The following is a 27,393-nucleotide window of genomic DNA, read 5'->3' as shown; positions in this document are numbered from 1 at the left end:
AAATGCCCCACGAATGTTTACAGGCGTTCAGCCCTTTCCTGGCTGGCTGAACCGAAATCTGCCAAAACCTGCTTCGCAGTTGAGCGTGTGAAATGCTCAGTTTGGGAAGGTCGCTTCGCTAGTGGACCCTAGTTTTCACACCACAAAGAGGGAAACATCTACGTTCACACCTGCGTTCATTCTTTTGTTGCCTGAAGGAAGCGCGTCTCAGCAGCTTACTGGGGACTACGGCCAGGCCGCTCCGAGGACTGCTCCCCAGCGGGTTCCCTGGCAGGGGATTTTGTGCAAACACCGGAAATTCTTGACTCACAATGTATAATCTGTTCGGTTGTAAAAGTTAAGATTGACTGATTTCCACAGAGGCATAAATCTTAATGTACACGTCAGGAATTCCTCAAGCAACTGGCAGGTCTCTAAGGGTTTGCAGGACCCGAGCCTACGCCGACCTTAACGATGCATGATGCTTCTAGCATATTTGACTGTTCAAAACTAGCGCCCGCAGGCCTGTGCGTTACTGGTTTTCCCGTTCTTCCTGTTTGGGGATCTCCTTGAGGTCACTGGAGATGATCACAAGGCTGACAGTTCCTGCTGCAGTGTTAGTGCACGCTTCGTATATCCGTTTAAAGTTTTAACTTTTCAGACTAAATAGGATTTGGTGGTGGGGATTGAAGAAAAAGTCTTATTTGTGCTGTTTTGCGCCCCCTCCTCCATGTTTATTCCTTCACCACCTTTCCTAGCCACCCACTTATTTTCTCAGATGCCCTTCCAATCTTCACCTTAATTTCCCCTCTTTATCTGTTCCTGCTGATAGCTGATGTGGGGAACAAAAGCAAAAGAAAAAAAAAATAAACTTCCTTACAACTTGTAGCCCATTGACAAGTGCCTGAGATGGGTAGAGTGACCCTCCTCTAGGAGCTTAGCTGCCACAATGTTAATACTTGGCTAGCAGCAAAAGACAGCTTTAGCTTGACATTAGCCTGACTTCTAGGAGCCTATAAAAAATCCTTTGGAAACTTCTTTCCTCTCTATCCCCTAAAATATATGTCAGCAATCATACCCCAAGCATAGGGGCCACTGATATACATCTGAAGGGTCTCATGACTAAGGATTTAGATAGACAGTAATGAATGACCTTCCCTAACAATAGCAAACACCTCCAGGTCCTGGAAACCTTATTCCAAAATTCCTCAGAGGGGCACCTGGGTGGCTCATTGGTAAAGGGTCTGCCTTTGGCTCAGGTCGTGATCCGGGGTCCTGGGATCAAGTTCCACTTCTGGATCCCTGCCCAGCAGGGGAGTCTGCTTTTCCCCTTGCCCCAGCTAATGCTCTCTCTCTCTCACTCACTCTCTCTCTCTCTTTTAAATAAATAAATAAATCTATCTTTTTAAAGAAAGATTTTTTAAAATTTAAAAAATTTTTAAATTAAAAAAATTTTTTTAAAGATTTTTAAATAAATAAAATGACTGATGGTGCCCCTGGGTGGCTCTATCACCACTTTAATGGTGGCTCCATTAAAGCCTCTGCCTTCAGCTTGGGTCAGGATCCCAGGGTCCTGGAATGGAGCCCCACATCTGGCATTCTGCTCAGCAGGGAGCCTGCTTCCTCCTCTCTCTCTGCCTGCCTCTCTGCCTACTTGTGATCTCTGTCAAATAGGTAAATAAAATCTTTTTAAAAAATAAATTAAATTAAGTTAAAATGACGGACAGCACCAAGTGCTGGTGAGTATATGAAGCAACCAGAACTCTTATTCACGGCTAGTGTGAATGTAAAATGGTATGCTAGTTTGAACAACTGGGAATTTTTTTTTTAAAGAGAATTTTTTTTTAAGATTTTATTTATTTATTTGACAGAGAGAGATCACAAGTAGACAGAGAGGCAGGCAGAGAGAGAGAGAGAGAAGCAGGCTCCCTGCTGAGCAGAGAGGCCGATGCTGGAATCGATCCCAGGACTCTGAGATCATGACCTGAGCCAAAGACAGTGGCTTAACCCACTGAGCCACCCAGGTGCCCAAAGAGAATTTTCTTAAAGAGAATTTTTTTTTTTTTAAATAGAGTCCTGGGATCTTGACCTGAACCGAAGGCAGAGGCTTTAACCCACTGAGCCACCCAGATGCTCCCAATATATGCCATCTTGAGAGGCTTCCTTGATTTACCCAGATGAAATACAGAGTATAAAGTAAAAATCTTCAGAGCCAGCAGATTTCTCCTTTGACCATAATCATCATTCTCAGTTCTAGTTCTCTCAGACCTAAATGACTGCAACCCTGAGATAGTCTTCATACCTCTAGTCCATCTCAGATATGGTCATAGATTCATGTTCCTTCAGTATCATTATCATTCCCCCAATCCCTGACCATGAGTGGCTCCTTATCTTTCACTAAAACAACTTTAAACTTCTTTGTCTTTTGTTTTTTTTTAAATTATATTTTAAAATATTTAAGTAACAAAATATGATAAAAATTAGAATCTACATGTATATGAAGTAAAAAAAAAAAAAAAAAAAAGCTGACATCTGTACCCCCAAATGTCATTACTGAGAATGTTGGGAGACAATTCTTCAAGGAATTCTTCTGACCAATTCTTCTAACCAATTTTCGTTTAGATTATCTTTTCAAAGTTGTAACTCCTTTTGGATCAGACCTACTTCCCGACCAGGATAATAAAGAGAATGCCTCATTCTGGGACAAGATTGGGCAATGACTGGGTTTTCTCAAGCTTGGGGTTCCTCTGCAGGATGCAAACCCAATGTGTGAGCAGCACCTGGGCCCTCCACGTCCCCCCTGTGGGCTGAACACAAGGGAAACACGAAGGGCCTGAGTTTGTGTCATTAAATAAAATCCTTTGTTTCTGTCACAGGAGTCTAGTGATTTCTACCAGGATCCATGAATCTGGCACATGAAATTGTTAGCTTGCAAATACTGCAGAGTTTCTACAATTCTTAACATGAGGGAATTACTGTTCAGGTTGGAGTCCATCCTTTTCTTTTAGGTTCACAAGCACAGCACATAATTACATATATATACACACATAGTTTTCTTCAAGGAAATATGGAATACGTTTTGTTCTGACACTTTTTTCCAATGATAATTTGTCATTTTAAATGCTGAGTAATGTTTTATTTTATTAAAAAAAAAATTTTACCTATTTGAGAGACAGTGAGAGTGCGAGAGAGCTTGAGCAGGGGGAGGAAGAGATGGAGAGGGAGAGTCAGGGAAAGGATCCTGACACAGGGCTCAATCCCAGGACCCCCAGGACCTCCAGGACCCCTGGTTCATGACTTGCGCCCAAGGCAAACAATTAACTGACTGAGCCACTCAGGCAACCTCTGAATGGTATAATATGATACAACATATGTAATTATTCCCCTATTTATAGATATGCAGATTTTTTCCTTTCTAACATTAGCAATCCTGTCTGTGTTTACTGCCCTGTAGAATGTCCCTGTCCCTACCCCATAATCACTGTAACATTTCCCCAGAACTCTGAAGTCAAGGATTTGTCTCACTCTTTCCTAATCATTTTAGATACTGGTCTGTTATTTGAATAACGTGTCTCTCTTCTCAGGATTTTATCAATCTACCTACTGCATTGTTTTATTATTTACTATTATTGCATTTGCTCTTTAAATAGAGTGTAAACTTCTTCATTTAATATTTATTCTGCGATCTCTCTTCCACTTCCATTATGTAGTGGCCTTTAAAATATGCAGACGTGTCATATATTTCAGACAGGAAAAAATGGTTTGTTTTGTCAATTAGCGAAATTTAGTCGATCTGATTCTCTTTCCCCTTCCTTTTCTATTAATACTTTCCACTGAGATCTGTCCTTATTCGTCCAAGTAACTACTGTTCAAGAGCCTACCTGCGCCAGGTGCCGAGTTCAGGGAGCTGAGATGCGCACCTGTACGAAGCTCACAATGACCACAACCTTTTCCTTTCTTCATGGTTTGTCTCCCAGTCCTCCACTTTACTCTTATGAGGGAGACAAAATAACTTCCCCTCTACCCTTCTAGGTTTTTGGCTGAGACCCCTCCCCCCAAACACCCAATAAAAAGGTTAACGAGAAAAACAGTTTAATGACAGGTGTACCTCCTGTACACATGGGGAGATCCTTGAACGGCCCAAGCCACCACCTGAAATACAATGTCAGCCTATCAGCAAATGAAGATCTTTGAGTTCGGGGAGCCCCGCCGGCGGGGTTGTCAGGTGAAGCACGGTAACGAACGAGGGCGTTGTTGTGCAGACTTGTTACCGTCTCACTGCCCAGGAGCTTCGGAAGTGTGGAGTCCTTCGTCCTCTTCCCGGGCGACACCGCTCCAAATGGAGATTTTCCTTGCAAACCTAAATGTTTCTTAAAAGGGGTAACTGGGGGCGCCTGGGTGGCTCAGTGGGTTAAGCCGCTGCCTTCAGCTCAGGTCATGATCTCAGGGTCCTGGGATCGAGTCCCGCATCGGGCTCTCTGCTCAGCAGGGAGCCTGCTTCCCCCCCTCTCTCTGCCTGCCTCTCTGCCTACTTGTGATCTCTGTCTGTCCAATAAATTAAAAAAAAAGGGGGGGGGGGGTAACTTTTACATGGTTTTCAGAGCTCCTGTCCCGTTTGTTAAAAAACCAAACGAAACAAAACCACCAGCCCAAACTATCCTTATATCAAAGAGGCGCACTTGGGGCGGTCTATTTTGCTCCCCTTCACGTTTTTTCCGGATGAGAGGTTGCGGGGCCCAGAGGCCTGTCCTTACAGTCACTCTCGGGCGTCCTGCGACTCCTGGAGGTTCGCCCAGCCCCGCGGTGGAGGGGCTTGACGGGAGCCCTGCCCCCTGAGAGAACCTCCGGGGCCCCCAAACCCGCCTGCCCCGCTTGCTCTTGGGGCTCCCGGCCTCTTTCAGGCGGGAACCCCATGTTTCGGGCTTCGCGGAAGACCGGACCCCTTGCCGGGCGCTCTCACGACTGGAGGCACTTCCTGTGCCGGTCGTTATCGGTTCCGGAGCAGCTGGCTGGGAGGGCGGGCGCCGGGTGGGAGAGAGGGAGGGAGGGGCTGGCGGTGAGTGCAGGGGCGGGGCGGGCGCTGCGGCCGGGTGGGGACGTGCGGAGGTGTGCGGGGAGCGGCGAGGGTGGAGGGCGGCCGTGGAGCACGCAGAGCGGCCACGGCGCCGCGAAGCCGTGGAGACGGGATGCCCCTGAGCTGATGGACGCGGCTCTGAGCGCAGAGTGCGGGCCGGGACCCCGCGGTGGCGCCGGGTACCCGCAGGGCGCTCAGCCGGGGCGGGGCACGACACGCTTCTTCCAGGCTCTTGAGTCTCTTTGGGGGACACCGCCCGGCGGGGTTCCTGGTGCCCGGCGGGGTCTCGTGCTGCGGGGCTGACCCGGGCTGGACCAGGAGCTCCAGCTCCCCAGGAGCGCCGACGGCCGGGGGTGCTGCTCACCGGTGCCGCGGTGTCTTTTCCATTCCTGTTCGCTCTGCGAGCCCTCGAGCCCTCGACTGTAGGACGGGCTTGGAAGAACAGACGTCGTCTTTGTTGTTGTTGAACGCGTTTCCAGGCACCACCCTCAGCGCCTGGGAATCTGTATTTCTGCCGCTGAAATGATGCTGGAACAGTCAGCCTGGCCCTGGTTTCCTGCCCAGGTGTCCCGGGTGTACTAGTTGGAGTTGAAGAAGAACATACTCCACTGGGTGACTGTTCCTGTTAAATACTGACTCATGAGATCTCTTCGATATGTATGTGTCTCTGTGAGCACCTGTGTGGTTGGCTTCTTTAGGTTTTTGACCTCCTTCAACCCATGCCTGCCCATGTTCTACATCTACATGGTTATTATTATTTTTTTTCAGAGTCCACATAGAAGAGAGAGACCATGTAGTTTTTTTCGTTTGCTTGTGTTTTAAGTAATCTTTACAGCCAACGAAGGGTTGGAACTCACGACCCAGAGATGAAGATTTGCAGGCTCCTTTGAGACAGCCAGGCACCCCAAGAGAGATGTTACAGTATTTGTCTTTCTCTGACTGATTTTGCTTAGCATAATGCACTCAAGTTCAGCCTCATTGTCACAAATGGCGAGATTTCATTTTTTAAAAAAGAGCTGAGTAACATTCCATTTCTTTATACATGCATCCATCCATGGACACTTAGGTCGTTTCCTTGTCTTGGCTGTCATAAATTATGCTGCAGTGAACATGGGGGCACATATATCTTTATCAGTGTTTTTTTTTTTTTTCCTTGAATAAATACCCCGAATAAAATTGCAGGATCGTATACTTCTATTTTTAGTTTTTTGAGGAACTTCATACAGATTTCCACAGTGGCACCACTTTACTTTCCCACCAGCAGTGCATGAGGGCTTCCTTTTCTTCACGTCCTCGTCAACATTTGTTATTTCTTGTCTTTTTGATAATAGCTATTCTAACTGCTATGAGGGTATCTCCCTTGACAGTAACATAGGCTTATAAGGGCAGAGATCTTATCTCATTCTGCACTGTGTCCTCAGTACCTAGAATAGGGGCTTGGCACTAAAGGGGAAGAAAAAATTCTTCCTGTACCCTTTGTGGTCTCCCAGTTGGACTAAGAATTAAATTTAATGGAAACAGATTAACAGTAGAAAAGACCAGATGGAAGCCCAATAATGAACTCAAGACCTAAGGAAATGACCAAAGCAGGCAGTTTTTAAACTTTTCAGACAAAGAGATGATAAATCTGAGGATTTGACAGGACAAAGAAAACAACTTTGGGAGCTTCATTTAGTAAGGAATTCTAAACAGAACTTGGGCTGGGGTGGTAGATTAGTAAACAGTAACATGGGGTCTAAATTTCCTATCTCTGGTGATAAGGATGTCTCCTTACCTCCTGGTACTGGGAAGGTACCTTTCACACGGGAGATTAATTTCCTGCTTTCAGGGGGACACAAAGGAGGTCTCAGTGTCCTTGCACCATCTGTCTTAAGTAACTTTTATTTAAAATAATCAGTCTGCCATCGTGGTCCATTTTGGAGCAGCCTGCCCTTGTCTCTGTAGCACATAGCATTGTGCTCAGTAAGTACTTGTTGAACAAATCGATAAGAAGAAATAGGGAAAAAGTCCTTGGTATTATAGAACTTAGTCTCACAGAATTAAAGTCGTTTGAGGGATGCCTGGATGGCTCAGTTAAGTGTCTGCCTTTGGCTCAGGTCATGATTCTTGGTCTTGGGATCTAGTCTTGCAACATCAGTCTCCTTGCTCAGGCCTCCTTGTTTGGCAGGGAGCCTGCTTCTCCTCTGCCTCCCACACCCCCCCTGCTTGTGTGCACTCTCTCTGACCAAAAAAAAGAAAAAGAAAAAAAAAGTGGTTTGAAACACAGAGAACTGGATGTACCCTGAGGTGAGACCTTGATTAGGCTGTCCAATAAATAGGAATATAATGTGATCTACCTATGTAAAGTTTTCTAATTGCCACATTAAAAAAGTAAAAAGACAGGTGAAACTAATTTTAATAGCATATTTTATTTAAACTAGTATATCCAAAATATTAACATCTAATCAATATAAAAATGAAATATCTTATATTCATATTTTATACTAAATCTTTAAAAGTGGATTTTTTTCTAGTTATTGTAAATTTCAATTCAGTTTTCATTGAAAATACTTAATTATTGAGATTATACAAAATTTAAAATGTTAAAAGTAAGCTCACATACCCAAATTATACCAAACATAAAGGTTTTCCAATAACTGAATTATGTTTTAAAATTTAATTAAAATTAAATGAAATAAAATATGTAGTTTCTTATGGGGCACCTGGGTGGCTCAGTGGGTTAAGCCTCTGCCTTTGGTTCAGGTCATGATCTCAGGGTCCTGGGATCGAGCCCCACATCTGGCTCTCTGCTCAGTGAGGAGCCTGCTTCCCCCTCTCTGTCAAATAAATAAAAATCTTAAAAAAAAAATAGTAGTTTCTTAGTTGCAAAGCCATATATACGTGATGACTACTGTACTGGACAGTGCAAATCTTGACCAAAAAGTCTCTGTTCATGGTAGGGTCAGGGCAAAGGAGTGGGTAGCACCACAAGTATGGGGGGCGGGGGGAAGAGGAAAGTCTTAAAAAATGCAGTGTAAGCTCATCTGAGAGCTTACGGACGGGGGCCCCAAGAGCAACTCTGGTCTTCAATAGTGAGGTGTGGCTTCCTAAAGCAGACTGATTCTTCAGCATGATTATCATTTAGACCTTAGGTACTCTGGGAATCATTTTTTGCGGTAGAAGGGTCTAGCAGTGCTGGTTATAAGCACCATCTCTATATAGACTCTTACTGCATATGGTGAGGAACAGTTACGGAAATCAGATTATTTTCCTACAGACCAGTTCTCAACTAGGAGTGATTCTGCCCCTCAAGGGGGCACTTACTCTCCCATTTAAAAAATGCTTGTCACAAGTAGGAGGTGTGGTAGCATCCAGAGGCTGGAAGCTGGGAATACCCCTAAATGCCCTGCCCTGCAGGGGACAGGGCACTCAAAGAAATGTCTGGCTAAAAATGTTAACAGAAGCAAGATGGAGAAACCTTGCTTTATATGATTCGAGGAAGAAAGACTGAGCAAGCTGATCCTTTATAACCTCAACATGACTCACTTGTGGGGTCAGTCAGGGGAGAACAGCTTGTTTTGTTGATGTCAAGATTTCTACTTGTGTTTTCACTGTTAATGGACTTTTTGGTTGTAAACAAATAATGTCATGCTCAGGATGAGAATGACCTGTTGGATAAAGATAGATACGCGCTGTGCTCATAAGATTCAATGTACCTTGGGATAAGGAGCTCATCTGTTCTCCTTTGTATGGCTTGTATCCTGTGATCTAGGCTCAAGTATGATTGATGCCATTATTAGATTGTTACTCTCTTCTCTCTCCCTATCACCATCTTGATTTATCTTTGTTCTTTTCCCTGTATCCTTGTTCATTTTATTTTCTCCCTTTCCCTGATCTTATTCACCAATGCCCACAAATGCCTCCTATAGCCCCCCTCCCCCAGCACTTACTGTTTTCTCCCTTCAGAGCTGTTAGTTCCTCATTCAGAATCACCACTTCACCAGCATCCCCATCTGTGTCTAAGAGACGGGCCCCGTACACCCTTTAGGTGCCTCTTACAATCACAGCTGCACTAGTTCACAAAACTTCAAACTACAACTTCTTGCCTCCTTCAAAACCAAACCAAACCAAACCCTAATCTTTCCAAAAAGATGGAAGGAGCAACGCATATGCTTCTGACACAACTGTTTGAGAAACTGGGTTCTTCTAGAGCGGGTGCTGTGTGCTGAGGAAGGCTCTCTGCTAGACCCACGTGGCTGTAGCTGCCGTGTCTACCGTATTGCAGCTTCTCTTCTGGTAATCGTGGCTGTTTGAGCGCCCTCCCCAAGTCTTTCCTTTGGGCTTCTACACACTTACAGGACACCACCTGCTGCTTTTGGTACCAGCAACAACTCAGATCTTTAACCTCATGCCTCCTTGCCTGTACCTGCTTTTATCCCAGGTTTCTCTTGCCTGCAGCACTCCAGGCTGTGTCTGGCCCCATATATTTCTGTTCCTGCCTCTGTTATCAGATGGTGGACACCGTGGTGGCAATTTGGAATCAACACCAAACCTAAAAAAGGGTAGCATGGTCTGTCTCAGTGCTCCAAACTAATCTTCACTAGCCTTTGAAGGTATACAACTTGAAGACTAGAACAGTATTCAAAACTATCTGAGTAGAATGTTCTAGCATACAGAGGGTAAAGGAAAATCAGTAGGTCATGTCTTTATCAATCTTAGGAAACCTAATCTTTTGGTAGCCAAAATGATCTTTCTTACCATTGCAGAAGCATCTCTAAATTTAAGAAGGGATCATATCATAAATAGGAGCTTTTCTTTTACAGAGACTATGAACAGCTTCTATGCTTCTCAGCAAGACAAAAAGTAAAGGGGGAAACGCTATCACTCAGCACTGAGCTTTATTTTTAAAATAAGGATGTTTCTAATATTAAAGATTTAATACTTTTGTCTTCATGACCATTAAAAAATCTTTTGTTTCAAATGCTTTGAAATATGGCTCAGATAATTATAAGTCATAAAAACAAGTAGGAGTATGAAACTTGATGTTTTAAAATTTTCTACCAGTTGATCTAGACATTCAGAATAAACTTACATTTTCTTTTAAAGCAGCATTACATTCAAAATACGTAAAAGTTCAGTTTATGGTGTTGGTTCTCAAGAAGTGATTTAAGATTCATCTTCCAATAGTAGTAAAGACAGAGAAATGACTGTGGTGGTTTAACTCCTCGGGCAGAAGCAAGTGTGTGTAATTCTTGTTCTCAGGAAGAGATTAGATCCCTTCCTGCTTGTTCTGGGGATGGCTGTTCCTAGAACCAGTGATTCACGGTTCCATGGTGGTGTACATTTGAATGTGCTGGGCCTCTGCTCACAATTTATGTCATTTTATAGTATTTTCAAACTAGGGATGTAAAACTGTTGCAAGTATATGAACTGCTAATACATTTCCAAGCCAAACAAAAAAATTGGATTGTTTATTAAACTCCTGAGAGTCTCAGTTTCTTATCAGCATAGGTATCTGATGGGATGCTACTTTGTAAAGGTAGTTACACTCTTGTTTTAGAGATGAGGTAGTAACTTAAGCTTTCAATTTAGATTATTTGGTTATTATATTTACTTTAATAATCTTCAGTCATTCAGTTATAATACACTCCTTTTTTAAGGCTGGAAAAGTGCCATAAAGTTATTATTAAGTCCTTTTTTAGAGTGTATTTTATCTCCTGTTGCTACTATAGTCTCCTTAGGCTTCTCTTTTACTACCTTCCTGAACTCAGAATCACACAATATGTAAGCTGGAAGACATGTTACTGGTGATTAGTTAGACAGCAGCGTCCTTTAGAACTCTCTGCAATGATAAAAATGATCTGTGTCTGTGCTGTCCAGTTTAGTAGCTGCTACCTGCTTGTGATAAGGAACAGAATTCTCTACTTTGAGTGAATTTAATTTTAAATTTGCCCCACAGCCATGTGTGGGCACTGGCTACCAAACTGGACAGTGCAGTTTTGGACGAATCCCTCCCCATGTCTCTCAGTTTACAGGGACCTGAGACTCAGAAGAGGAGTGATTTATCCTCATTACGGTCATCTCCCTTCCCAGCAGCTTCTACGCATCACTCACTGCTTTCCTTTCCACTTGAATGTTTTCCTTACTCTGCTTCTTTTCTGATGGTTTCCTCTTTTTTAGCATTGGCAAACAAATTCCACAAAACGATTACATGCCCTGTGTTAGGCTATTGTATCAGTAGTGATGGGAAACAAATATATAGTACTGTTTGAGAAGCAGCTTTAACTTAATACAGAAGACCTTTAACTTAATACAACAGACCTCTACTGTGTCTTCGACAGGGGGAAATGAGGGCAGAGGAAAATGCGAATGCTTTGCCTAATGTCATACACAGAATAGTCAAGTAAAAAAGAAAACTGAGAAGCAGAATTCACTATCTTTCAACCAAGAAACATTGTTATTTTGGGCTGCAAGTGAGCAGTCTTGTCAACAGACAAGGGTTTCTGAAATAACTTTAAATGCTTCCTAAGAAACTGAACTAATTTAGAAAGAAAAGGAAATCTTCTCAGATAGATTCTCTGGTGCCAGAGAAATGTTCCATGATGACTGAAGCTTTGCCTGCATTCAGGATACTCAGTCCCTAAGGCAGATTCTCTGGTAACTAAGGAGACCTGAGTAGCTAAAGAATTTCTGTTACTTCACCATCTTAGTAGAGCTTATGTGCTGTATGAATTCTTTGATGTCTGATCAGGGCTGAACTTACACGGAAGGGCCTCCCACACTCATCACATTCATAGGGTTTTTCACCTGTGTGGATTCTCTGATGCTGAATAAGACCTGTGCGCCCACTAAAATCTTTCCCACATTCTTCACATTTATAGGGTTTCACTCCAGTGTGCACTCTGTGGTGTCCAATGAGATGGGAGCGTTGAATGAAGGCTTTTCCACATTCATCGCATTTGTAGGGCTTTTCTCCAGTGTGAGTCCTTCTGTGCTTACTAAGGTCTGAGCTGTGACTGAAACTTTTCCCACAGTCCTCACATGCATAGCGTCTTCTTTCCCTCTGCTGCCACTCTAATCTGCCCTCACTTTCAGTAGCATTTCTGGATTCAGGATGTTGAGGAATGTCTTTGTTAAGTCTGTCATTTATCTTCCCAAGGAATTCTGTGTCCTTGGGCATATCTTCCTTCTGGGACAATGCTTGATTCTTAGTTTTGGTTTGATCACCTGTAACAAAGAGTACACAAACATGTCCTAGTCTAGGTTTGAGAAGCAAAGCCTATGAAAGAACGAACACGTAAATGTTATAAATGTGTTATAAAAAACAAAGTCACACACAATGCACAAACTAGATATTTGGCACCGTCAAAACATATATGACAATGTAAGGAAGAGATTAAGAGGCAGTGGGGAAGAGAGCAGTGGAATACGTTCTTGGGAGCTGATTAAGAAGAGAGGAAAAGGCAGTGATGTGGATTCCAATGATGTGGATTACCTGGCAACCCTGTGCAAAGGCAGAGTGAGTGGTAAATGGGGACTGGAGATGTGCTGAGGAGAATTAAGAGGAGCAGACGGGGATCGAGGAACAGAGCTGGGAAGGGAGGTAAGTTTGGGAGAAACATGTAGGGGCCTGAAACACAGGTGCTTAAGTGCTAGTAAAATTCAGTAAAAGTGGAGGACAGTGGGATTAGGGATCTGAGAGGAATGCAGTGAATAAGAACCATCAAAGGAGGGGAATGTGTGAAGGATAATAATTAAAAGCAGACTTAAGAGCATGTAGGTCAAGATAAATCCAGGAAGATTAGTAGGAAGTAACAATGGATGGTCTGGTGTATGTGCTGGGTTGAATCCTTTTTTCTGAAACTATCATCATCTCTTGCTGTCAGATCCTAGCACTGTGGTTCTCAAACTTGACTGTGCATCAGAATCACCTTGGATGACTTATTAAAACAGATGCCATGCTTCCTGACCCCAGAACTTACGATTTGATAAAGCTGGAGTAGAGCTTAAGAATTTGCATTTCTAACAAGTTTCCTGGTGTGACAGATACTAATAGTCCAGGAACCAAACTTTTGAGAACCACTCTCCTAGGTATTATTCAAGGTCCATCTCAAATGCTCTGTCCTCCAGAAGTCTTCCCTAATATCACAAATTGGATGTGTTCTCTCCTTCTTCCTGCTCCCCATGTCCTTAACCCCAAGCTTAGTACAGAACAGCACACAATAGCAAGTACTCAATATTTGCTGAGATGAATTTTATCAGACAATACAATAGCTCTTTTGATGATTTGGAGGGAATGGAAAGTGTCACCTATTTGGTCATGCTGTGACCACCATCTCAACAAACCTAGGAATCTTCACTGTGACAGTCATTTTATTATGATTTTCAGTGGTTGGTCACCTGGCATGACAGAAGCAGTGCCTGAGCTGGGGGAGGAACACTGGCTCACATGGCTGAGTGCCATTCTATGAAGTCTGCTCTGCACTGTCATCACCATGTCCCCTTGCCTTGCTCCCAGTCTTTCTCAAATTGGTTCTTCCTTAATGATCATTTTTTAAAAAAAGATTTTATTTATTTATTTGACAGAGGGAGACACAGAGAGAGAGGGAACACAAGCAGGGGAAGTAGGAGAGGGAGAAGCAGGCTTCCTGCCAAGCAGGGAGCCTGATGCGAGGCTTGATCCCAGGATTCTGGGATCACAACCTAAGCCAAAGGCAGATGCTTAATGACTGAGCCACCCAGGTATCCCCTTTTTTCTTTTTTAAGTCAGGCAGTAGACTTTCTGGAAGTTTGGATATTTCCTCTTAGATGATATTGTTCTGGAACCTAAATGCCGTATTATCTTTGGCTAGAAATGACAGGACTAAGTTAGAGCCAGGAGGTCTAAATTCCAGCCTTGGAATTGTCTGATAACTGCTTAAATTTTGGCAGATGACTGCTGTTTTGGTTTCCTTATCACCTCTGTGCCCTCTTTTCCTATAGTTTGATTAGATGAGGGAATGTGTAGTAAAGCATTTATGAAAGTATAATGTGTGACAGAAGTATTGCTGAGTTAGTAGGGTAATAATGATCAAGCAAATCATGGTAATCAGAGACACCCTCATACCATTAAGAAAAGTATTCTCAAACATCAGCATATCGGTTGGCTCAACTGCTTCTTTTATGTACAGCTGTCACCACTGGTTGGCTTTCCTGTGGCTTAATGATGAAGATGAATATTTAAAAAAAAAAAAAAAAGGACACAAATCTGAGTGGTCAGTCCACCATCTTCAGTGTGATCTACTAGTCCTCAGGATGAGTCTCTTCTACCATGATTTCAGGAGAAATCTAGAGAAAAATCTCACCCGGACTTCAAGAGGCTTTTTTTTTTTTTAAACACAGAGTTGGTTTTTCTTGGTCAGCAACTGAAATGGTAACTCTTAGATCTGTAATTGAACAATGTACAGAATAATATTGTATGGAAAGTGTCAAATGGGAAGTTTTCTCATCTTAAGGATCTATAGTCTATTTCTGGGTCAACTGGAATTTCAGAGCCTTGTTTATGTATCTCTTCCAAGTGCCAGGTAATCCCAGGCCAGCAGGATTCCAAGAGACCTTCTTTCAAAGATTTACTTATGTGAGACTCCCCACTAAGTATTGAGCCCGATGTCATGACCCTGAGTTCATGTCTTGAGTCAAAATCAAGAGTCAGATGCTTAACTGACTGAGCCACCCAGGTGCACCAAGAGACCTTTGTTTAGAACAGACAAAGTGAAAAATATTTGGATCTAACATCTTCTGCCAGGGCTGTCCTTCCAATGTTATTTTGGCATATATAATACTAAGAGTCCTTATCAGCGAGAATTTGAGAGAAGTCCAGGTCCACAAAGATCATCTGTATGCACTTGCTTGACAATCTAGGGGAGCAAGGACAAGGTTAAATGCTGAGTGAAATGAAACTGGAATGGAGTTAAGGAGACTGTCATTTATTTGCTAATGGAGAGACAGTGTTGTGGGTTACCTAGTTCCCTTTGAAATACTTTAAAATGTGCTACAAAGAACTTCTAGATACTCAGCTCTCCGAGTTCTTTTGTCATCTACAAATGTAGTTTTCTATTAAGTGATTATTGCTATTGTAATTCCCAGTTATGTTTATGGAGAAGAGTCCTATTATCCTAGCCAAAAACTAATACAAATAATAATACCTTGTTGGTATGGATACAATAGCTTTTTAAAAAAAGATTTTATTTATTTATTTGACAGAGCGAGAAAGCACAAGCAAGAGGAGCAGCAGAGGGAAAGGGAGAATCAGGCTTCCCGCTGAGCAGGGAGCCTGAAGTGGGGCTTGATCCCAGAACTCTGGCATCATGACCTGAGCCCAAGTCAGATGCTTAACCAACTGAGCCACCCAGGAGCCCCACAACAAGTTTTTTTTAAACAAAAAATAAAAGTCTATTTAACAATAAATTTATATTTTGAAAAACAGTGACTTTTTGGTACATTATCCTGATGGCTTTTAATAATTGTTCTGGACCGGTAGGCAGGAACCTCAGGTTCTGACTGTACTCTCAGCGTTGCCTCTTACTCTTTGGAAACCTAGACATGTCACAAGCACCGTGGGTATATTTCATCAACTGTAAAATGAGGATTTGAACTGGACATCACATGCTTTTAATAAAGTTGAGAGATACGTCCTGAAATGTGTTGTGATTTCTGCAGTTTGTTTTTGTATTGTTTTGGTGGGTTTTGTTTTTTGCTTATCTGTTATTTTGGTGGGGGGGTATGATGGTGGTGGTGGTGGTGACACAGGTAAAAACTGTGTATGGCCCTTGGTGCTTGCACCTTAGGAAAAAGTCCTATTCCCACTGTTAAGTGTAGACAGAAGGGATTCCTTAAAAGTTCTCAGGCCTCACAGGATAGCTAGATTGCATGAAGCACCCTTCAGTAGATTAGATTAAGAAAAGACCATTCCTATTTTTCCTTGCAAAGTTACTTTAATAGCCGCATATGTGTAAACCTCTACAATTTTAGGTATAAGAACTGTGTATTTTTCTGAATTTGTAACACAAAATAGTGGAACTTGTCTAGAAATATCTATTAAAAAAAGGGAAAGTCCATCTAGACCTTAAAAGTTTTGCACTGACTATCCATTAGTCATAATCCTGTATTCTCCATAGAATTTAGCATATTGACATGTTAAAATATTATTGTGACCTGTTTTATGACTGACTGCTTGTCTTGTCTCCTTCCAAAGGCAGGGAGAGAAATTTCTTACAGTATGCCTGCTCACAAAGAAAAGGTGAAGAGGTGACTAAAGCTTATTCAAATAGCCTGCGTCTTTTAGCTTCTACCTTCTGAAACTATTCTTGACTACCACTAACGAAATGCCAAATCAGTAAATGATTGCTTCTCAGTTCTGATCCTGTGTGCCACTGGTAGCAGGGGCTATAGCTGGCTGCAGCTCCTGGTGTCTTCAGGGACACCACCCTCTTCTGCTTCTCATGTCTCTGATAGTCCCTGATCTGTCTTTTTTATAGAATCGTCTTCCTCCACTCAAACTTCAAATGGTGGCATGCCTTCAAAATGTGCACGTGCCTCTCTTCACTTTATACATTCTTGGTAAACTTCGTCTATAGCCATGTCTTCTATCACCTACCCAGGGATGATTCCCAAATTTCTTATCTCCTCCCACATCTTTCTCCTACATCTAGAACCTTATTTTATTTTTTTAAAAGATTTTATTTATTTATTTGACAGAGAGAGACACAGTGAGAGGGAACATAAGCAGGAGGAGCGGGCGAGGGAGAAGCAGGCTTCTGGCAGAGCAGGGAGCCTGATGTGTGGGACTCAATCCCAGGACCTTGGGATCGTGACCCGAAGGCAGACGCCCCTAGAACCGTATTTTAAACTGCACTGCCCATTGGATGGATGCTTGAGATACAGCAAATTCACATGTATAAAAACTGAACCCACTTACGTTTTCACACATTAAGATACTCCCACTTTATGGGGCACCTAGATGGCTCTGTCATTAAGCGCCTGCCTTCGGCTCAAGTCATGATCCCAGGCTCCTGGGATCAAGCCCCACACTTGGCTCCCTGCTCTGCGGGAAGCCTGCTTCTCCTTCTCCCACTCCGCCTGCCTATGTTCTCTGTGCCGTTCTCTGTGTAAAAAAGAAAACAAAACAAAACCAGAAAAAACAAACAAACAAACAAAAAAACCAAACAACACAACTAACTAAAAAGTAAGTAAATAAATAAAATAATATAACAGACCTCCGTCTGTTTCAGCAACCTTCACCACTGGCATTTGGTTTTTCCCTTCCACAAAATTCTCTTTATCAAAATCAACTCAGAGCAACTACTGTTCTTAGTGTTAAGCTTTCATCCCCACCTATTCCCTGGATGTTCTCCCTTCCTAGTCCCCACCCGTCTGACCATCTCAGCTCAAGCAAACCTACTCTGTGACACTTCTGTGGGCCTGCCACAGGGATAGCTGTCTTTTTTTGTGTTTGTGTGGGATCATAGCACAACTGCTCACTTCTGTTTTTTGAAGAAGTCATTCCTTTGTATTCCTGACATCTAACATGGTGCCTAGCATGTAGCTGCTGCTCAACAAATGTTTAATAAAAGAAGAATGAATAGAACAGGGGGTCTAAACCTCACCTCAAAAGGTAACCAGTAACCAACACTATGCTTTAAAGCATGAAAAGACTCCTTTAAATTATACATAATTGAATGCCATCTTTCCAAGTATGAACTACAAATATCTTAAAATCATTTATCAGATTAGACAAATCACATGGCAGGGAACCTAGAGAATGAGGAAACCGTACTGGTAAAATTTAAAATAGTGAGAATGGATTGTGTAATAGGCCAGGCGAAGCAGTATGGACACAAGAGCCTGCAGAGAAAGGACAGGGAGCACTGAAAAAAGCAGTGTTTGGGCAAACTGGAATTTAAAATTTGTTTACTTTTTACTGAAGCCTGGGAATACACTAGACATTTGGTTTTCAATTAGTGAACTGATTACTGGGTGGTGAAGCAAACCACAACCCAAACCCAGTCAACCTAACATGGAGAAACAAAAAGCCTACTATACTAGTTCTTGCTCCCTCTTCCCTATTTCTTTCAGTGTGAGCTTGTATTAAGGACTGAATTGTGCTCTGTATCTCCCCACCCCTTGCCCATTTATGTTGTAGCTCTAACCTTCAATGTGACTGCATTTGGAAAAGGGGTTTTTAAGAAGTAATTAAGAATAAATGAGGTTATAAGAGTGGGGCCCTTACCCAATAGGATTGGCATCCTTACATAAGAGGAAGAGATCCCAAGAGTATGTGTGCACAGCAAAAATACCATGTGAAGACACAGCGAGTCTGTGAGTCAAGGAGAGAAGCCTCACCAGAAACCAAGGCGACTAATACCTTGATCTTGGACTTTCCAGCCTCCACAACTGTGAGAAAATAAATTTTTGTTGTGGCTTGTGGCACTTTTGTTGTGGCTTGTGTTAGTCTGTTCTGACAGCCCTAACAGACTAATACAGGGTGTCATATGAATTTAAAAATGTAAATTTAAGAGAATTTAGAACTAGACGCATCAGATATCAACAAATAGAAATGTAAGGTATCATTAACTACAGTATTTAAATCCCAACCCCCATCCATTAAGCTAAAAAGCAGCTTTTAAGTCTAATGAAAAACTAAAATATAATTCTTTCCATGATAAGGCAAGAGTAGGTAAGGGAATAAAATCTTCTACAGTGAGGTGGAGAATAAGCAAGAAAACTTGAAAAGGAGAACATCACAGTGAGAAAGCTCCTCTCTAACACAAGGAATCGTATCTTCCCTCACACACAGAAACTCCTGCTCCTTACCATTCCTCTGGGGCTCACCAGATTCCTGCTCCTGATGAATCTTCTTGGGATGGAGCTGCGCAGTCAGTGAGTCATGGGGCCTTCCCAAGGGGGTCAACTTGTCCAAAAGTGTGTCCTGTCTTTCTGAATTGGCTGGGACCTGGGGAACAAATGAAGTATGACTGGGTTTGTAAGGTAGATTTTCTGAAAGAACTTAAAGAACTTAAGAGAAAAGCTCAAAAGAAGCATTTACCAGGGACCAGGAACACAAATGGGAAAAATTCTCATTCAATTGCAAATGGCAATAATGACTACAAAAAAGAAGAGGCGGAAATTAATCTCGACACTTCAGGCCACTGGAGAGTGAAATTCAGTGTCTTCTCACAATGATCGGCAGAGGTTCAGGATCACAGCCTTGAGACTTGGTAAGAACCTTAAAAATTACCTCGCCCAACCTCCACCACCCCCTCCAAGTGGGGGTATTTCTTCTCCAACTGCATGCTATCGCCACAAGCACAGTGTGCTTACTGGGCGCCTGAAATGTGGTTGGTAGGAATGGAAACAGGCAGAGCATAAAATATACACTGAATTTTAAAAACAATGCTAAAAAGGAATGTAAAATATCTCATTTTTCATACTGATTACATGATTACTTTGGGTTAAATAAAATAACAAAATATATTTAATCTCATTTTCTGAAATGTGGCTACTAGAAAATTTAACTCCGCATATGGCTCCCACTGTGCTTCTTTCGGACAGTGCTGTTCTGCGATATCCTTGACATCTACTTGAACTCGCCCTGACTATTCCCATGGAAAGGGAGGTTTTTTTGTTTGTTTTGTTTTGTTTTACACCAGGTAGCCCATTTTTTAGTAGCTATGAATGCTGGAGGATTCTTTGCTTTCCTGTTACCTACTCGCCCTCCTGTAACTCCTCACGGACCCCAGCCCTGCACCGGACTCTGCGTCGTTTCCCGCGACTGTCCTCAACCACGCTCCAGTGATCTGACCCCGGCGACCGGCGCCCTCCCTACGCCTTGTTCTCCCCTAGGCCGACCCGTGAAGTACCCCCGGGTGTCCCGTCACCGGCTTCGTGCCGGCCCGCTGCGCGCGCCCTGAGCGTCCCCTGCCCACCTGCTTCCGCGGCTCGTCCAGCTCCCGCTCCAGGTCCTCCAGCACCGTCACAGCCTCCTCGCCCGTCCTCGGGTGGTGCGCCTGCACCCAGGCCTGCAGGTCCCCGGGCAGGATGCTCAGGAACTGCTCCAGCACCAGCAGGTCTAAAATCTGCTCCTTGGTGTGGCACTCGGGCCGCAGCCACTGGCGGCAGAGCTCCCAGAGCTGGGTGAGGGCTTCCCGGGGCCCGGGCGCGTCGCGGTAGCAGAGCTTCCTGAAGTGCTGCCGGAAGACTTCCCTCCTGTGAGGGGTGCAGTGTGAGGCGCAGTCCTGTCCGCCGCGACGGTCTTCGGCCTTCACTACTGGCAGTCCTCGTCCGGCGGGTGCCGGGGCTGCGGCCATCGTGCGCTGCGTCGGAGATGAACCCTGCCCCGCGCGACCCCACGGAGAACCTCTCGGAACCGCGTCACAGAACGCCGTTGCGGCGGAGAAAGGACGAACGCTGCCGTGAGCACACACGCGCTGACCGGCACCGGGGCGCCCAGGCCGACTAGCTCTGCTCTCTGACTGAAAGTGCCCGCTGCCGACGCGACTCCCGGTTCTCTCTGGGTCGGGGAGCGGCCGGCGCCCGTCAGCACTCAAGGAAGCCCGAGGGTCACCGCTTTGTGAGGAGAAACGCCTCAGCTTTGCGGAGGCTCGCGGACTCCACGCCCGAGAGGCGCAGGCTCGGCGTTCCGTGGCTGTGGGGACGGTCCACTCGCGGAGGGCCGACCCTCGACCACCCCCGCAGAAGCGACGGACGCCGGACGGATTCGCCCGCGGCCACAGCCACCTCTCGGCGGCCGGGAACAAAGGCTGGACTCCAGCCGACCAATGGGCGCCCCGCCGCGGGCCCCGGGCACTTCCGGCCGCTCTAGGATACCTCGCCTCGGTGGCCCCGCCCGTGGAGGACCAGGTGTGTAAGCGGTTGTTCGCGGGCCCGCAGGCGTATCCTCTTTGTTCTTTTTCAAAACTTTTCCCCTCTCAAGAATTTTTTGGGTTTACTTATTAGATACGTAGTATGAAAAAGTAATGGATTCACACAGTTCAACATTTAAAAAGAGTAAGTGTCCTCCAGCATCTACTTTTGACAGCCTGACTTCTTCCGGGACGCGTACCGTTCCGTACACGGGTCAGGCAGGTACCTATCCCCCTCGCCTTGCTCCTGCACAAAAGGTAGCATTTCTGCGCCTTGCTTGCTTCCTCCTAGTAACTAATATTGGAGATTGTGCATAAAGGGTTTCCTCGATCTGCCCTTTTTAATCAATTGCACAGTATTCATTGTGTGGGCCATCATCCTTTAGTGGTTACCCCACTGGTGGTCAGGCGGGTTGTTTCCCATCTTCTTTTTGAAACGCTGCTGGAGTAAATTACTGTAAACATAAATCTTTCTCATGCCTAAGGGTATTTACATAGTATATATTCCTAGAAATAGAATTACTAGAGTACGGAGTAGGGACATTTGTACTTTAGTTAGTGCTATATTATCAATCAGAAACCCTATGAGAGATGTTCTGTTTACCTATACTTGTCAACACAATGTCATAGATATTTTGATGTTTGCCAATCTGATGGGTTAGAAATGCTTAATTTTTTTCTCCCTCTTTCCCTTTCTTACACAAATATTGATTATTCACCTGCTACACCAGGCACTGTTCTGGAAGCTGGAGCTACAGGTTAAAGGAAAATAATACCTTTGAATTAAGGGGAATTTGTAATTTAGTGTGTGTGCTTCTCTGTATGAGGTAGGTAGGCAGGCAATAAACAAGAAAAATATATAGTATATTAGATGGTGCATGTTAGTGCCAAGGAGAAAATAAAGGAAACATGAAGTTTGGAGTGAGAATGAAGTAATGCAATTTTAAATGGGTGGTCATGGAGGACCTCACTAATATACTTACATTAAAGCAAGGACTGAGGGAGATGAGTGAGTGTATAATCAGGGGTAAAGCTGTTTCAGGAAGAGGGATAGCAAATGGACAGCCTGGAGTGGAGTGTGTTTGAAATATTCTAGGCATCGTAAGGAGGCTCGTGTGTTTGGAACTAAGGCAACAAAGGGTGTTGGGAGTAGAGAGAGGGAACGATATGAGGGTTTCAAGGATACATATATTTTTCAAGATGAATTCAAGGATACATATATTTTTTTTTACTCCAAGATGGGAAGTCATTCAGAATTTCTGAGCAGGAGAGTAACATGTTCAGATATAGGTATTGAAAGAGTTTTTTCTGGCTGCTGTGTTAAAAATAAACTTGTAAGTGAAAGGGGTTGTACAAAGACAGAAGCAGGGAGGTAGGCTGGGAAGCTACTGCTACCTTGGAGTGGGGAGGGATATAAACATGACATAAAACCCTAAAGACATATAACTGAAAACCCACAAAGGAAAAGATAAATGGAACCAATGATGTAAAATTTTGGAATATTAAATGAAGAAAATAAAAACTAAAGTATAAGCTCAGAATAAAATATATCACCATCTGAAAGACACAGGACTGATTTTCCTAATACACAAAGGCCTCTTACAAAAAATAAGAAAAGTACCACCAAGCCAATAGAAACATTGGCAAACAACTTAGGTAAGCATTTATAGAACACAAATAGACAACACGAAAAGGTGCTCAAGTTCAGTAATAATTTTAATTAAAACAATAACAATTAAAAAATTGTTCAGATTACTAAAGATAAAAAGACTGGTCATATTTAGTATTGGAAAGTGTGCAAAAGTACAGGTATTCTTGGGTTGTATATTTTCTGAAGGCAAGACTTTAAAATTAGTATGTCCATACCTCTTGATCCAACAACTTAGCTTCTTGGAATTATTTACATAGAAATACTTACACAAGGGGTGCCTGGGTGGCTCAGTCATCTGAGCCACCAACTCTTGGTTTCCACTCAGGTCATGATCTCATGTTCGTGAGATCAGGCCCCACTTGGCTTCACACTCAGCAGGGAGTCTGTTTGAGATTCTCTGTCTTTCTCCCTCTCCTCCAGCTCTCAAGCTCTAAAATAAGTAAATAAATCTTTTAAAAAATACACAAATACACAAATGTTAAAACATATACAAAGAAACATTGTTTACTTAAATTGGGGAAACCCAAATGTCCACATTTGGGAACTTAAATTTTTTTTATACCCCCAACCTTTTTAAAAACTAAAAGATGCCAAAGGCACATTGAATTTACAAAGTAAGTTATACTGGGGTGCCTGGGTGGCTCAGTCATTAAGCATCTGACTTCAGCTCAGGTCAGGTCATGATCCCAGGGTCCTCGATTGAGCCCCGCATCGGGCTCCCTGCTCTGCGGGAAGCCTCGTTCTCCCCCCTCCCACTCCGCCTGCTTGTGTTCCCTCTCTTGCTGTGTCTCTCTCTGTCAAATAAATAAATAAAATCTTTAAAAAAAGATAAGTTATAAAACAGTATATGGGGGGGGTGCCTAGGTGGCTCAGTTGGTTAAGCATTGGCCTTCAGCTCACGTCATGATCCCAGGGTCCTGGAATCGAGTACCACATGAGCCTCACTTCTCCCCCTCCTTCTGCCTGCCTTTCTGCCTACTTGTGCTCTCTGTCTCTCTGCCAAATAAATAAATAAAATCTTTAAAAACAAAAAAAATAGTATATGATTATTTTTATAGAATAATTATCTTAAATGTGTTCTTAATTGGGGTAAACTTAGAGAACTTCATTTTATATATTTCTGTGAAAGTAAACTTTTTTTTTTTTTTAAAGATTTTAAGTAATCTCCCTGCATCCAATGTGGGGCTCAAATTTACAACCCCGAGATCAAGAGTCACATGCTCTACAGACTGAACCATCCAGGTGCCCCTCTAAAATGTAACTTTTTACAAAAATCTGTTACTCGTATAAACAGGAAAGACACTTGTTTTAAAACCTCATCTCTTCTTCACAACCCACAAACAATTTCCCTGTTTGGGAAATGTCATCAGTATCCCTTTCTCTCTGAAATTCTTTGCCTGACAGGTCATTTTGTAAAAGGATATAACACTTTAAGATGAAAATCAGATTGAACTTCACTATGCTTCGTAGGGTAAATATAAGTGATCAAATAAACTTGGGTGGGGTGTGCCTGGGTGGCTCAGTCGGTTAAGCGTCCAACTCTTGATTTCGGCTCAGGTCATGATCTAGGGTCCCAAGATTGAACCCCTCATCAGGCTCTGCGTTCAGGGGGATGACTGCTACTCTCTCTCTCTCTCTCTCTTCCTCTGCCCCTCCCCCAGCTTGCATGTTCTTTAAAATAAATAAATAAACCTAAAAAATTTAAAAAATAAACCTGGAAGGGTCATTTAAGAAATGCAGAAATGAGTAACATCCAAGTAAACCAGCTTTACAGAACTGTCCTCTCTGGGAGAGAAATTTAAAAACAGCATAACTTCTGCTCTTCTTTCTATTAGAAATACATGATGGAAAGCCAGCCCCTTCCCTTGACTGTGGCATAACACGTCCTCATCGCTGGCTGAGCAAGTGAAAAATGCAGACAACCCTCAACTGGTCCCTGCCGCCCCCTTCAGTGCAGTGAACTGACCGGTATGTCTCTCCCTCCTTACCTAATGTCTTGCATCAAAGTCTCTCACCAGTTTCCAAACACAAACCCTGTTCCAGGTCCTGAACTTCTTAAGGAATCCAGAATATTCTTCAGGGATGTCCCCAGCTCCAGGCAGCCATCAACTTCAGACAATCCACTTGCCAGAGCCTTGGAGCACCTGGCTGTGGAAACGTGAGTGGCTGCGCATCAGTCAGAATGAGGCTTCCTGGTAAAACCCTTGCTCTGGTCCTTGACTTGGTGATGTCCTTCCTCGTCCTTCCTCTACCTGGGTAGAGCCTCTCTGCCTTCACGATTGAGGCATAAGCAGGCAGCCTGGCTATGACACCCAGGGCCCTCTTCTTCTCTGTTTAGATCTTTCAAAGCTAACAAAAACAAACAAAAAACCACCCCACAAATAACATTGTTAAAAATAACAGCGTTCGATGGATGTATATTCTCACTTGCTTTAATTATTAAAAAAAAAAAATGAGGGGTGCTTGGGTGGCTTGGTTGGTTAAGCATCTGCTTTTGGCCCAGGTCATGATCCCAGAGTCCTGGGATCAAGCCCCATGTCAGGCTCCCTGCTCAGCAGGGGTCTGCTTCTTCCTTTCTCTCTCCCTCTGCCTTTCCTCCTGATTGTGCTCTAATAAGTAAGTAAAACCTTAAAAAATAAAATTCAAAAAGAGAAAAACGAATGAACTAAGCACTCAAGAAATTAGAAAAAGGATGAGAAGGAAATCCCCAAGGGAAAGGTTAGAAAATAGATAGGAATAAAAGAATAAGCAAATGAATTAGAACACAGAAAAGGTGACATTAAGAGATCCAAGAATGAAACATTTATAAACAAGCCTGTTAAAAACCACAAACCTGTAAGAACCGTGGTGGTAGCCGCAGTCATGGCAAGACAGGCATTTAGCAAGTTTCTTCCCCTCTTTGATGGAGTTTTAGTTGAAAGGAGTGCAGCTGAAACTGTACCAAAGGAGGTATTATGCTTCCAGAAAAATCTCAAGGAAAAGCGTTGCAAGCAACACTCGTAGCTGTTGGATCAGGCTCTAAAGGAAAGGGTAGAGAGATTCAACCAGTTAGTGTGAAAGTTGGAGATAAAATTCTTCACCCAGATTATGGAGGCACCAAAGCAGTTCTAGATGACAAGGATTATTTCTTATTTTGAGACTGTGACATCGGAAAGTATGTGGACTGGAATCATTGCTAAAATGGCACGAAGTGAAGCTGCCCATTCCAGTAAAGTGAAATCTTTCATCATATGAATAATTTTCATGTCTCTCTTTTATAAAAAAAAAACTAATGGTATTCAAGCTAAAAAACCAAAAAGGGTAAACCTATGGTAAATCCAGTTGAGAAAAAAAAAAAAAAAACATTTAAAAATTGTAAATGACAAATAGCAGATGAAGACGTCTGCTACCAAAAATTTAAAAAATCTCAACGAAATTGGTGGGGGAAAGAAACTTTAATTCCAAAATTCATTCAAGAAGTAACAAAATCGGGGCACCTGGGTGGCTCAGTGGGTTAAGCCGCTGCCTTCGGCTCGGGTCATGATCTCAGGGTCCTGGGATCGAGTCCTGCATCGGGCTCTCTGCTCAGCAGGGAGCCTGCTTCCCTATCTCTCTCTCTCTCTCTCTGGCTGCCTCTCCATCTACTTGTGATTTCTCTCTGTCAAATTAATAAATAAAATTTTAAAAAAAAAGAAGTAACAAAATCTATGGGGCACCTGGCGGGCTCAGTGGGTGGAGAGTCCAGTTCTCGATCTTGGGGCTGTGAGTTCAAGCCCCACGTTGGGTGTAGAGACTACTTAAAAATAAAATATTTTTTAAAAAGGCAGAAAACATAAAATAAACCAGTCCTAAAGGAAATAATTGAAAGGCTACCAAAGAATCATCTCCAGAAAGTTTCAAGTAATTCTGTAGTATTTTAATTTTTAAAAAGTATTTATTTATGCATATGATGAATTCTAACTTTTCCATTGGAATATACAGGTAAATAGAAAGAAAAGGTGAGAATCACTCCCTCTTCATTACCTAAATACACTGTTGACATTTTATTACTTCCAACTTCCACTATTTTATTTTTTTTTTAAAGATTTTATTTAATTATTTGACAGAGGGAGATCACAAGTAGACAGAGAGGCAGGCAGAGAGAGGGGGTGGGAAGCAGGCCCTCTGCTGAGCAGAGAGCCCGATGCGGGACTCAATCCCAGGACCCCGAGATCATGACCTGAGCCGAAGACAGTGGCTTAACCCACTGAGCCACCCAGGCGCCCTCCACTATTTTAAATCTGTTATACATAGTTATTATATTCTAAAAATACTTTTATAGGCTGTTTAATATTTAAATGTATTAAAAACTTTTCATTTGTTATAAGCCTTTCATAAGGCTTACATTGACACATTGTTTGAGATAATAAATAGTACCCTACAAATGAGTTGGAACGTTTACACAAGATGGAACATGCTTGATGCTGGACACAACTGGTGTTCAACAAATGGCAGCCACGATTGTCAGAGTTTGCAAAGAACTTCCCTTTTGCTACATCATTTAATTAATTTATAATGGGTATTTCTATCTCACAACACACTTTCCTCTTTAGGAGGAATGGGTAAATCACATGCTTCCCAAAGAGGCCAAGCATGAACTCTATTTATTTATTTATTTAGATTAATTAATTAATTTTAAAGATTTTATTTATTTATTTGACAGAGAGAGAGAGAGAGATCACAAGTAGGCAGAGTGGGAGAGGGGGAGCAGGGAGCCTGATGTGGGGCTCGATCCCAGGACCCTGAGATCATGACCTGAGCTGAAGGCAGAGGTTTTTTTTTTTTTTTAAGAT

At 43.0% G+C, this 27,393-nt stretch overlaps 1 protein-coding gene and 1 pseudogene across 2 annotated transcripts; one reads left to right on the top strand and one right to left on the bottom strand.

Annotated features, from left to right (window-relative positions):
* Positions 1-7,442: 7,442 nt before the first annotated feature.
* On the bottom strand, positions 7,443-20,991 carry ZSCAN16 (zinc finger and SCAN domain containing 16). The gene is made up of 3 exons (XM_082731608.1): positions 19,996-20,991; positions 18,884-19,022; positions 7,443-12,259 (listed from the first exon to the last, which is right to left on the bottom strand). Exons 1-3 carry the CDS (start codon positions 20,374-20,376, stop codon positions 11,739-11,741), a joined length of 1,041 nt encoding a protein of 346 aa, XP_082587734.1. The 5' UTR covers positions 20,377-20,991; the 3' UTR covers positions 7,443-11,738.
* Positions 20,992-25,239: 4,248 nt separating this feature from the next.
* LOC309864186 (10 kDa heat shock protein, mitochondrial pseudogene) lies at positions 25,240-25,761 on the top strand (annotated as a pseudogene). Its single transcript has one exon. The product of its transcript is annotated as a 10 kDa heat shock protein, mitochondrial pseudogene (transcript).
* The last annotated feature ends 1,632 nt before the right edge of the window (positions 25,762-27,393 follow it).

The sequence above is a fragment of the Mustela nivalis genome (genome assembly GCF_964662115.1).
Source record: "Mustela nivalis genome assembly, chromosome: 5".
NCBI classification, from domain to species: Eukaryota; Metazoa; Chordata; class Mammalia; order Carnivora; family Mustelidae; genus Mustela; species Mustela nivalis.
This window is presented reverse-complemented; position numbering and strand designations above follow the sequence as displayed.

What these genes read in the sequence shown, in the direction of transcription:
- ZSCAN16 (XM_082731608.1), bottom strand. Translation starts at nt 20,376, where the DNA reads ATGGCCGCAGCCCCGGCACCCGCCGGACGAGGACTGCCAGTAGTGAAG. An exon ending in TGGACGAGCCGCGGAAGCAG is followed by an intron (nt 19,023 to 19,995) that starts GTGGGCAGGGGA and finishes TTTGTTCCCCAG; the next exon opens with GTCCCAGCCAATTCAGAAAG. An exon ending in TGGTGAGCCCCAGAGGAATG is followed by an intron (nt 12,260 to 18,883) that starts GTAAGGAGCAGG and finishes TCTTTGTTACAG; the next exon opens with GTGATCAAACCAAAACTAAG.